At 38.9% G+C, this 13304-nt stretch overlaps 1 protein-coding gene across 1 annotated transcript in view; it reads left to right on the top strand.

Moving 5' to 3' along the window:
• LOC122867078 overlaps positions 1 to 13304 on the top strand; it is a 31276-nt gene that overhangs the window by 4655 nt on the left and 13317 nt on the right. Inside the window, exons 2-8 of the mRNA XM_044177446.1 lie at positions 1958 to 2033; positions 2278 to 2661; positions 3784 to 4089; positions 4191 to 4451; positions 5077 to 5170; positions 6355 to 6412; positions 6760 to 6984. Of these exons, the coding sequence (XP_044033381.1) occupies positions 1958 to 2033; positions 2278 to 2661; positions 3784 to 4089; positions 4191 to 4451; positions 5077 to 5170; positions 6355 to 6412; positions 6760 to 6984 (1404 nt within the window). The remainder of the gene's footprint in view (positions 1 to 1957; positions 2034 to 2277; positions 2662 to 3783; positions 4090 to 4190; positions 4452 to 5076; positions 5171 to 6354; positions 6413 to 6759; positions 6985 to 13304) is intronic.

Raw genomic sequence — 13304 nt, 5'->3', positions numbered from 1 at the left:
GCATATGGGTAGCTACTCGGATGGCTAACTGGATGAAACATTCGAGGCCGATGGTATCCTCGTATGCAGCGAGATGCAATCTTACCCTGGGCTCCAATCCCTGATGGAAGGTGGTGATGATGGATTGTTCATTCCAGCCACTAGCTGCAGTGAGGGTTCAGAACTCCAAGACGTAGTCCTGGACGGAGCGCGGACCCTGCTTAAGCTGATACAGCCGCTCGCCGGTGGTGGTATCTCCTGCTGGCCTTCCAAACACCTCTCTGAAATGGGCTAGGAAGCTGGTCAGGGATTGGGTGACTGGTCCATCCTGGGTCCAGATGGACTCTGCTCACTGCAGCGCTTGCCCCTTGAGTTAAGAAATGGCAAAAGCTCGGTTGGGTACAGGGAAGATTGCATCTCTAGGACCAGAGAACACTGCAAGATGAAGCCGTTGCAGTCCTCCGCCGAGCCAGAGAAGGGCGGTGGTTTGGCCATGGGACTGGCACATGTAGGAGCGGGTGGTGTGACTGGAGCGGAAGCGGAAGTGGTGGGTGATGAGGCGACTGGTGGTGGAGCGATGAGGCCACGGCGCAGGATGTCCACCAACTCCTGGAACGGATCCGTGGCACACATGCTGTTGTCGTGTTGTGGTCCGGTCTTCTGTTACGGACAGCGCAGGCTGGAGACACCAAGATGAGACACAGATAGTTTTTATTGCACACGATGGAAACAGACAGAGAGTTGATGGTACTAATGGTGGTTATATACTGGGGTGATGAAGTGCAGATGAAATGCAGGTGTGTGATTAGTGACAGGTGTTTCTAATTAGTATTCTGGTGAGGGAGTGCGTTGTGTGTGCAGGGTTGTGTAGCCTGGCGTATCCGTGACACAGTAAGGGCATCGATTAAACTTTTACCGTAGTTCTATATATCCTAAAAATCAAATGTCAGCGTAAAATAGAAGACTTAGACATATAATGTTTCTATGATTTGACATATACACGATAAACTTTTTACAGTTGTGTACTGCAAAAGTGCACAAATCTTCCCACCTTTTTTCAGATCTTATTTCTGATGAGCACTCATTTGTTTGGTTGCATGTTGACAAAACCATAAGAGATTCCTCAGCTGATCCAGCAGAAGGAGCCTTACCAGCTCTGTCTGGTGCCACAATCATCTAAGTCTTTATCCCCTGGAACTGTCCTCCTTACAATACATTACGTTCTTTTTGTTTCAATTGTCACTATTGTCATATATGTATATATATGCTTACAATTAATACAACACCACATTAGTGTGTAAACTCGAATAAATATTAATAGAAAATGCTCAAAATCAATGAAGTCATTTTCACCCTGATGAGTTTAAGATGCAACAAAAGCTGACTTCCTCACTGACAGGGTGTGAGAAGGAAGTGTCAAGACTTCTTGTATTTCTGCAGTATTTTAGTTGTGTGATATGTAGCTTGAAACAGCAAGTTTGTGTGCTTTTACATTACAACGGCTTAGCAGGGAAGTCGGATACTGGGTCTGTTGCAGTTCTGCTGAAATTCACAAATCGCCTGATTTTAAAACGAATAGTTTCTCCATTTTAGCTGCAGGCTCGTTTGGTAAAGGTAAAATATTGCTGCTTTTAATGTTTGAACTTTTGATCCCAGAGACCTTTTTATTTTGCTGCTTTTCATGAACTCCACTGAAAAAGGCATGATGGATTTTATTTGTTGTTGCATCAGCAACAGTTTATATTAACTCTAATATCACAGACTCAGGCTGGATCATTTTGATTTTATATTGAAACTGTTTTCTGTGCAACTCTGCAGATATTATTAATCGCTACGTATAACAGTAACATCTGGTTGTACACGGCAAGTTCCTGGTTTGAATGTGTGAATTTGAGGTTGCTTTAAAAGAACATGAAGGCTTTGTTTAAAAGATGCTTTGATTAAAATCTTGAAAAGTAACTTTTGTTTTCAAATCCAGGTGATGAGTGTCATTGCAGTCCTGTCTGTGAATATGGTGACAGCCAACATGTTACTGAGTGTCTTCTTTCTTTCAGGTGAGCTGTTTGTTCAGTCACTTTTATTTGGAGTTACAGTTTGGACTTCATTTAGAAACAAAGCAGAAAGGCCAGCGCAGATACACTTCCTTTTTCCAACTGTTCATGTCCTGACTGCAAAGTGAAATGTTTTATACTGACATTGTTAAAAGGACAGGGAAAAAACACCAGCATGCAGCATATACTGCTGCTTTGTTTATCATAAAAGTTTTTCCACATTTTGTTAATAAGTCTGATTTTACAGGAGTTTTGGCTGATTGCCCTCAAGAGGCACACCTCTTCATTACTGCACCACAGAAGATGGAAGCACTGAGTGGATCTTGTTTGCAAATCCCATGTAACTTTAGTGCTGGATCACAGGAAGAGTTTGACAGTAAAAGAGAAATCTTCGGAGTGTGGATTAAAAGTGACTCCAATTTTCGCTACAATCCAAACAATGTGATTTTCAACAGTAGTATGACAGCTAACATCTATCCAATGAATATTACTGGAAACCTGAGTCAGAAAAACTGCACCACATTATTTTCCAATTTACTCACAAATTATACAGACACATTCTTCTTCAGAATTGAGAACGGGCCATTCAGGGCAACAGCTTCTTGTGATCCTCTTCAAATAACAGTTAAAGGTAAGAGTTTTGTTTTTATTGGTCAGTTTATAATGTTATTGTTGCAGCTCAACCAGCAAGCACCATGACCCTTACGTCCACCGTGAAACTAAACATCTACTGTAGGATGATCTACAATATCAGTGTTGGCCAAATGTTACAGAAACCAGCCTGTGATCAGTCTGGACATTCAAAATGTCCTAATAGTTGAAAACTGCTGGGATGTTTATATTTTAAGAAATGTTTCCTTATTACATATTGACATGTATACATATTGTATTACATATTATATTTTATTTTTTGCATTACTATTAAAAACCATGCATGTGAACAGACTTGAAAAAAGGGGAGTCTCGTGGTGATCTTCTGTCGCTCCTTCACATTTATCATCAGTGGAGGAGAAAATCTACATACATTCATAAACATACACCTAAATTTGGAACAGACTCTAATGCCCCATGATGAGGTTTTTCCACATTTATGAAGCTGACTGAATTTGCATTACAGTAATTTAGTAATTATGTATGTTTTAGGGTTAAATCTGTACGGAATCCTACATAAACATGTTTTTCTACCAAAGCTAGAAGAGTTTTGTTTATTTGACTTAAGACATCTCTGTATTTTGGTTTTTGTCTGTTCTTTCCCTTGTTTTGAAGTGGGCGGAGCGCAGTTGAGAAAAGGTGATGTAATGTATAAATCGGGATTTAGCAACATTTGCAACTAAATGTGACGACAGTTGGTGTTTTTTTTTGCTTAAGTTGTCTGTCAAATCTGGTAAAACAACACCCACACAGTCCTAATGAAGCAGGGTAGCTGACTTTTTGACTGTTAGACTCTTAAAAAATAATATTTAAGGATTTTCCCCCTATATTTTCAACTTTGATTGCTGCTTATTTAGTTATTATTATTTCATGTTATAGAGAAATGTTAAAGATTTAGAGCAACGGTTTCAGGGGCTTTAATGAAACACACATTTTGTTACTACAGTAAAAAAACTAAAACAAATTTGGGGGCATTGAAGCAATTTATATACAAAAGCATCTGCCTTCAAAAACCCATACTGGTCTACAGTACATCTGTTTAGTGACTGTATTATTTACAGAGTTTTTCAGCATAAAATCTGTGTTTGATTTGAAACCACAGATTCTCCTCCGAGCCCCAGAATTGAGATCTCAGGTGATCTGAAGGAGAAGGAGTCTGTCACTATAACCTGCTCAGCTCTCACTCCCTGTCCACACTCCCCTCCTAAACTCACCTGGAGCCTCCAACAAGACTCTCACAGCTACACAGAGGGAAACACAGATGGAACCTTTACAACTAAAATCCAGGGCACCATCACTCTGTCAGACCAACATGATGGAGACAACATCACCTGTTCTGCCAGATATCCTGTGAATGAAGGAGAAGATGTCAAGACAGCAGAGGAGAGAAAGACTCTCAGTGTTTCATGTAAGACAAGCAGAGTTTGTTGTTGGATCCTGTCAGCATATGATGATTTATGTGACGTGAGCTGATTTTAATGAATAAAGTGAATGTCACATTTTCCTCAGATGCTCCTAAAGACACCTCAGGGTCCATCAGTCCATCAGGTTTGGTGTCAGCAGGTAGCTGGGTGAACCTGACCTGCTCCAGCAGAGCCAAGCCTCCTGTCAGCCACTTCACCTGGTTCAAGAAGAGCACAGATGGACCCATGACTGTATCTAAAGGACAGGTTTACAGCTTTAATGCAACAGATGGAGGAGTTTATTACTGTGTGGCCACAAATGATCTCGGTAAACAAACATCATCAGAGATCCATCTGACTATTGAAGGTAAACATGGAACTGTACTGCACCCAGTGGTGAAATAGGAGCAGTTAATGTTGGATAAAATACATCAATGTAAATATATGCAGAGTTGCCAATAATGTGTTTAAATTCAGTAAGGAAAGATTGAGGGGGAAGTTAAAAACAATATTTAGAGAGAAAAGTGTTGTCGATAGTACATGAAAACTTAGCATCTGCATAAAATGTAGGGCCAAGAAATTTGGGGATAGGACAGAGATTTGTGAACGAGAGGAGCCTTCACAGTATGGGAAAGTAGAAATGAAGAAATGTATGAATGAAAATTGACAATGAGAAGCGAGGAAAGGAGAGAATTTCAGCAACAGAAGAAAAAAGGAGTGAAAGTGAGACAAAAGTGTAAAATTCAGTACAGAATTTCCTTATCTCAATCTCTGTTGACACTGATTTTCACTTTTTCTTATATTATTGTTCAGTGTAAAACTAATTCCACACCATGTCTGCAAACAGAAGTGACAGACAGCATTTTTGCATCTGGTGCAAAACGTTTGCAAACTACTGTATAACGTAAAGCTGAGCATCACATGAAAGCTGGGTGACAGCCATGATTCTTATTAAATTGACTTAGCCACTTGTAATGTTTTTGTTTCTGTAGGAGCAAAACAGCCTGATAGCTCTTCGCCATGGGGGGCAGTTGCTGGAGGGATCATTGGGATCATTGTACTAATCTGTGTGGTTGTTGCTGTTTGGTAAGTATCTCAAATCAATTTCATATCCAGATTTATCCACCCAAAACAATTGTATTTCTGTACATATTTTCTTCTTATTTTAATGTGCGATTAGCTTGTTAATTACATTGGTTTTTCCTTAGTATTAGTTTCTAGCTCAGGTCTACATTTTGATACTGCTGACTTTTCTATTTTGACTCAATGTCTTCAACAATGGGTTGAAATCTCAGGGTCTGTTTTAAATTCATATCTTCAACACACAAGTCAAAGGTGCATTTGTGGAGTTTCTCATGGTTCTATACTTGGGCCATTACTGTTGTCTACATGCAGCCACAAGGTCACAATACACACTTACAGAACACAGATATTCATTTTTATGACACAATTCTTTTTTCTTGAGTCTCTCAATATCAAGCGAGTTGACCTGTTAATGATTGGATGTCAAAAAATATTTTGGAACCAAATGTTAACAAATCAATGTAAGAAACCTTTTGCACTGCAGAAACCAGGCATTGTCTTTTATGATGAACTGAATCTAACAAAGCATACCACTGCAGTTACACAATCCTGTTTCTTTCAGTTACATAAAATATCTATGATTTAATTATCCTTATAATTATCCTTATGTATCTGTCACATCTCGCATTGACTACCGTAACACAATGTGTACCTGTCTGATCCATTAGAACTGTCTAGACGTCAGTTCGTACAAACTTTCACAGCCCGACTTCTCACTAGATCCAGAATGACTGAACAATTCAAGCTAATTTACTGTCATTGCTCTGGCAAACTCTGAGTTTTAGATTTTAAATGTTGTTGTTTTTTTAAAATCACCAAATGTGTGTTTTACAAGCAGGAACATTGTCATGATCTCAAACAATGGGAGAAAGATTGAGGGGGATTAAGGGTTTGCATTCAAATCCTCTAAGCTGTGAAAGGTCTTGCTTTTATGTATATATTGTTATTGCATTATTAATTGTTGTCTTTTTCTGTATTTTATTGATTATTCTTAAATTGCATTTAAATCACTTTGTAACTGATGAATTTAAACTTGTTAAATGAACAAAAGTTTGTGTTTTGTGTAATAATAATAATAATGTGCAATTGTGTATTTGTGTAATAGTAATAATAATAATGATATAAATCATTATTATTATTACTAGTACACAAAACAATTAAGCTGACAACCCTCTTATGTCTTCCAGGTGGTTAAAGTCAAAACATCCAACTTCACAACAGACACAGGTTGGAAAATACTTCAATGTACACTACAGAATTGTGTGTTATGAATATGTTTCTAACCATTCATACTGACTGCACTCATAAGCTCTAGACTGGACTGAACAGGTTACTCATTAGTGAGTAAATGTGGAGAAACACAGGAAATGTTATGAAACATCCTGTTTGCAAACTCACATTAACTAATGTATCTACAAGTACATAAGATTATTCCATTGCTGTGTTCAATAAAAGCTGATTATTCTGACGATTATCACTTTATTATAGCAGTGGGAGCTGAGTGAGGGACAAAATGAGAAAATATAAACTAAACTGAAGGAGGCTCACCTTCTGCTCTTCACAGCATTTCTCGTTTGGTGCATTTTTCACAGAGCCTAACAGCTGAAGAAGCAGCCAGAGCAACAGAAAAAGAAGACATCCATTATGGAGAGATCGACTTCTCCAAGCTGAGACCTGCTCCGTCCTCTGACTCAGCGCAGGACAGTGGACAGCAGCAGGATACGCTGTATGCACAGGTCAAAGTGTCCCAGCCAGCAAACAGCTTAACGCAGACTGCTGACGGCCCAGAGGATCTCTACGCTCAAGTGAAGAAAAAATGAATATATGGACGTATTTCTTATTAAACATAATATATTAAAATATTATTTTATTCTTATTATTACAAGGAAATGTTTTCTTCACTGCCTGTAGTTTCTTGCAATAGATTTGTGTGTGTGACATTTTTATCAGTACGTATGGTGTTTATAGACCTCAAAATTCCTTTTCACCACACAATGCTGATTTGCTCACGTAACATGCATCATATCTGTTTATCATAACTGGATTTGTGTTTTAATTACAACTAAACTGAAGATGAAGTACAGTAACTGTTTCTGCATGTGAAGCTTTATATTTATTGCACTTTAATAAAAGACTTGGAAAGCAAAAAAAAAAAAACAGCATTTTTTGACCTAACATTGTACTTATTATATTTTTCAACATGACCAAAATCATACCATTAAATCACAAGAAATTAAAAAATAAAGTAAGAGGAATAGTTACTTGACCTCTGACAAATGTTTTTCATAGCAAGCTCAGGAGGAGCGATAGTAGCACGAAATACTCTACAAACAAATTGTGACATTTCTCATTCTATAAAGAAGATGATGACAAATAAAACAGGCAGTAAAACCAGGACATATTTGCTTTATCTCATTTGGTTGACTTTATGTTGCCTCCCTTCTCTTCTGTCACAGACATGCCAGGCTCCATCGTTAACCAATCACAGTGCACTCCCTCACTAGAGTACTTCGTACACACACCTGTTCCCCATCAGCGCCTCATCACAGCAGATATAAAAGCACACCACTCACCTCAGTCAGTTGTTTGGTCTTGTTATTATCAGGGATGCTTCAGGTTGGTCTCCAGGATTTCGAAAGACTTACCTGATCTACTCCAGTGTGTTTTCCCCTGTCTCTGTGCTTCTGTGCATGTGTGTGAGTTTACCTACATTCCTCTGGTGTTCGACCTGTCAACAACCATCTACCCATCCATGATCTGCATTCCATTAAGACTCCCTCACCTACCCACTTACCAACATTACTGTGTTTACCATGCTGTTCTCAAATAAACTACCATCTGCTTCCATATCAGTGTCTCCTGCCCTTCTGTCGGTAACATCTTCCTGTCTGACAAGATACGATCAGTAACTGAGAAACTGGTTGTATTTTGGCGCAAGTTTTGGAACAAAGTTTCAGAAATTGTGTTTTAGCAAATGAGAAAAACTGTATTAGTGTTTATAACATGAATCATTTACAATTTAAACTTGGGGCTTGTGTGATTTTTGAAACCTTGCTCCATTTTCTGAAACCATTAAACAAAATCTCATCTTAAAGCACTATTTACAAAACCTGACTCATCTCGCAAAATGAAACAGTTTTACCTGTGTTCAAAATCAAGCACTGCTTTCAAATCAAACAAAGTGATCAAAATGATGTACACTATCAAGCAGTCAGTAAACAATACACCAAAAAACAGAAAACACATTGTTCAAAACATAGTTCCCAGGGAGAAGTACATTTTTAATCTCAAAACAAATGTAATATTTCTCTGTCATTGTCCATCATAGTAGCTCAAAATTCATCAGAAATTACTACTCTGCTTTGCTCTTTGCAATTTTTTGTTGTTCTTCCTCCTCCTTTCACCCCTATTTTTACAGTACTGTACTCTGCATCTCACAAACGTCCTTCGTCTCTGTGATACTGTAATTCTTGTTCTTTGTTGATATGAACCTGCAACCAGTCAAAATCTCGAGCAGTCAGTACTGTTAACAGATGGAAAGCACAATGTTCAGGGCCATACAATGTGTTCATTGTACAGTATACAGCCTACAATGCACTGTACTACAGTATACAATACTAAAAAGGACAAAAATCAAAGGCGTAAACATGTGATCAAGGGGCTTCTTCTTTGGGCTGGGTCAGGCCAGAGAACTTCGGCTCAAATTGGGTCGCACTCTAAATCCTGCTTTCCTCATTGTCAGTCCATGGACAAGAACATGGTCTATTACTGTTGCTCGAATTTCATCAGATATTTCCACTCTTTGTCTTCGTCTTCATCTTCCTCTTCCTCCTCCTCATCGCCCACCTCGCATACGCACTCGTCCTTGTCCTCTCACATTGTTTCTTCTATCCATTCTCAGACTTTCTCCTTTCCACCTTCAACAACCTGTTTGCTCTCTGAACTGGCTTATATTGGTTGTGTCACATCATTTGAAACAGGTTAGATCAATTTTGAGTGGTTGTGTTCAATCAATGATATGCGTTCTCTATCTGTATTTGATTGTTGCCACTTGTGTTTACCAGTATGGATGACGTGCATTAGAGTGCAGAATGTGTTTTGAGAATGAGAATGTGTTTAGAGTTTTGCTGAAAAGTCTAAGTGAGATCTGCAAATTGTGTTTTACCATGTGAAATGGTTTAAGGCATTGACAATAGACTGCACAATTAGCTAAATGAGGTCAGGCAACTGAGAACTTTGTTCAGCCGATGGGTTTTAGTGTTTTAGCAAATGAGAAAAACTGTAATAGCCAGGGCTTTTCAGAATCAGACAACGAGATGGAGCAACGGCAACAGGATGCACGTTGGCGCATGCGCACTACAATATTACAATAATTTTAGTTAGGTTACTGAGTAACATTCATTTGATCTAGCTCTGATGCACAGACAGACAGACGTATACAAATACCAGTAGCCGACCTTAAAAGATAAAAGCTGAAGGTTACCATAATTATTTCAACTTAGATTAATATGAAAAACCGTTTGTTTTGGGTTTTGTTTGTTTTTTTAAAGTTAGTGGACCCTTATGGACTAAAGGAATGTAAATAAATTGAGGAATTGACACACATTCAGACTTTGACCACTTCTGTTACTGTGTCAAGCAGGAACACAAGGTTTTGGACCCAAAATGCAGACACTAAGTCAGAGCAGCTGCAGTTCAGTGAGTTTTAATGAAAGTTTACACAGGATACTGGCAGGCAGAGATCAAAACCAAAGAATGAGTCCAACACAGGTAAACAGGTATAACAGCGAGCAGGCAGAGTCTAAGAAAAACAGGTAGAGAGTCCAAACCATAAAGTAAAGCCACAAAGTACTCAAAGAAGCCAGAATGGTACACATGGTACAACTATGATCTGACACTGACAAAGGACACATGCAGACTTAAATACACTCAGCTAGGGGAGACCACGAGACACAGGTGAAACTGATGAGGGCAGAACAAAACAATCAATCAGAAGAAGGAAGTAAAACTACAAGACACATGAGGGAAGGAGACTATTACCAAAATAAAACAGGAAAGAACTTAACACAAACCCAAAACCATGACAGCTTCAAAGGTAGGGAGGCAACACTTTTTTCCCCGTCTCCCTTGTTTACCATGCCAGTAATTCTGAATGAATCATACTTTGGTGCTCATGGTGTCCGTAAAATGAACGACTGAATTGTGGAGAATCTAACCGATTTAACGATGTGTAACATGTTCATAATGACAAAACATTTGTAAGTGTGATCTAAGCAGCTTAGAACTAGCTCAAGCGGGCGACCCAGTGGGCTTTAAGAGGTTTTACGCATTCAAAGAACTTCTATACAAAACAAAACCCGGTGTCTAATTGAGACCTGCATTTATTTGTCAAAATGTGTAGCCGCACCGGGCCAGTAAAAGGGGTCAGCGTCTCGCGTTTATGGTACATAGCTAATATGTATAGCTAATATTCACTAAATCTCTTTGGGTGAGGAATGAAGAGATTTCTGAAGAGTTTTGGTGCAGAGGCAGATTGCTAACATTAGCTAGCTAGCTTTGCTAGCATCACTTACACTCAGCTCACTTTTCTTTATGCTTCTTTTCTAAGTCCCGTGGTCCCAGCTGTCTCAGTAAGTGTTGCATTGCAGAATTGACATACTGTTGTGTGTTTTGGACGGTGCTTTGCAGATGCAATCTTTGTGGTTTACAGAAGATTTGGCTGACATCTTTTACCAGACAGCCGCAGCTTTTTCTCCTGTCTCTAGTATTCAAGATTTCAAATTAGAAATGAGTCAAGTTATTGATTGCATTTGAAGTTTTACATCCAATCACAGTACTGATGTTAACAAATAAATCAGACAATGCACAGATACAGTTTAGTGAGATTCCAGCAGTTTTGGTCTTGTCTGGTCTTGAAATAAAATCCAGAGTCCTCTTTGTCTGAGACCAAGACAAGGCCAAGTAAAAATACGGTCGATTCCGAGACGAGACCAAGACCTTCAAAAAGTGGTTTTGAGACCAAGATGGATTTTGAGTACTACAACACTAGTGTGTGTATATGTATTTATTTATCTTCATATGAGAGATAATTCAGCTACTTTATTCTTTCATACACACATACTGGAATTTGGGGGCGGTCACTAATCCGCCATGTTGTTGGAGGTGCAAACAAACAGGTCATCGTTGAGATTGCCTCGTTGCATCATTCAGGTTATCACTGAAATATTTCTATTTAGAAAGTAGTCATCTGTTAAATGTGCCCCTTTTAGGACACAAATTCATAAGTGAAAAAAACCCAGAAGAAACAGCTTGATCAATAGTTTCAGGACAGTTTGCAATAAATGCAATTCAAGTGCACTCGGTCTAAAACAGGTGTAAGTATCAAACACGTTACAATGTAGTATATTCACACCAATATTATCATTTTCAAATTCTAGGCAACGCCATTATGAGTAACCAATATATCAGCCACCCATAGCATGATCAAATAAGGACATATTTCGAGATTTCTATAAATACATTTGATATGTACTAACCAGGAGTGTTGATGAGGTAAATGTTTCCTAAGTCAACTGGTGGCCATTTGTGAGGACCATTTAACCAAACATCACCAGGCAAACTGTAGGGACTAGGGTTGCCAACTTCCTGAAATGGAAATACGAATGCCAGCGGTTAAACCCAGTAGGCGATTTGTTCATTTTTAACAGGGGGTGGTAATGGTAACTCAACAATCTTTTTACTTTGTTAATGAATGCAAAAGAAGCACATACAGTGTTCAACTTCTTGCTGACAGACACCTGGACCGGACTCATGATGTTGGACATGACATGGGTTGTTGTTGCAGTGTTGTATTATAGACTGTATATAAAGATGGACGACATTTCAGCTCCCTAAAAGTAAAGCCAAAACATCTTGATCACCGCCTGGCGGCTGCTTGCAGTATAGGTCATGGATGTCAGATGGATGTCAGACATGGGCCAACCTAAAAACTCAAAGTACATGTCAAATACATTTTTCCCAAACATGGTTTCTGTCAGTTTAGGTAGTTCTTATCATGCTGATGTCTGTAATGTTTGTTTTTCTGATAATCTGGGTTCTAGTTATTAGTTATCTGACGCTATGAAAATGGGGTTTCACGTCATGATTGACAGCTGAGCTCTGCTTGTGATTGAGTCGGCCGGGTTTATGGGTGGGATCTCGAGACCGTGGCTTCAACTCTGCACACTACTGCGCAGACTCTGGCTCCAGATGACATCAAAAGCAAAAGATGGCTGCTCCCGTATACAGGATATTTTGGCTTCATTACAGTCTATGGGGAGGAAGAGGAGCGCGTCGTCCATCTATACTGTATATACAGTCTGTGTGTTGTACGGTGAGACCAACCTGTTAGGCAACATTTGACCACTAGGCTGCACTATTGGTCACATAGAGGCAGAGTTTATGGTTTTGGCGTCACTTAAAGGTCCAGTGTGTAACATTTAGGAGGAGCTATTGGCAGAAATGGAATATAATATTTATAAGTATGTTTTCGTTAGTGTATAATCACCTGAAAATAAGAATCGTTGTGTTTTCATTACCTTAGAATAAGCTGTTTTATACATAGGGAGCGGGTCCCCTTCCACGAAGGTTTCTATAGTAGCCCAGAAAGGACAAACCAATCACTGGCTGTAGATAAGGCCATTCGTGTTTTTCTCAGCCACCGTAATTTCTTCTACACGCTTGAAAAGGGAGGATGAGGCGAGCGGTATTCAAGTGGTTGCAATCTGCAATTTCACCACAAGATGCCACTAAATCCTACACAGTGGACCTTTAACTGCACACGCTTTTTATAAATCCATATCTTTCCTGAAATGGCAGGATGAGGTTGACTGTACATGTTAGAGTGAACCAATGGTTCTTTAATGGTTGATTAGACTAGTTGGCCATTTATTGATTTAACCTCACGTGTGGTACCCCATGTCTGAGTCTCTCTGTTTTTTTATAACACTAATGAGTGAGCTGAGGTGTTTAGCTGGCTGATTTATTATGATTTCAGTGAAATATTCTCCGTTTTGATTTCACCATAATCCAGTCTGTATGATGTCGCTTAGTCACTGATATGTTCAGATATATTCAGTAATGTTTGTATTTTTCTGAA

This window comes from Siniperca chuatsi, linkage group LG19 (genome assembly GCF_020085105.1).
Source record: "Siniperca chuatsi isolate FFG_IHB_CAS linkage group LG19, ASM2008510v1, whole genome shotgun sequence".
Taxonomy (NCBI): Eukaryota; Metazoa; Chordata; class Actinopteri; order Centrarchiformes; family Sinipercidae; genus Siniperca; species Siniperca chuatsi.
The sequence above is the reverse complement of the archived record's forward strand: the minus strand, read 5'-3'. Positions and strand labels throughout refer to the sequence as shown.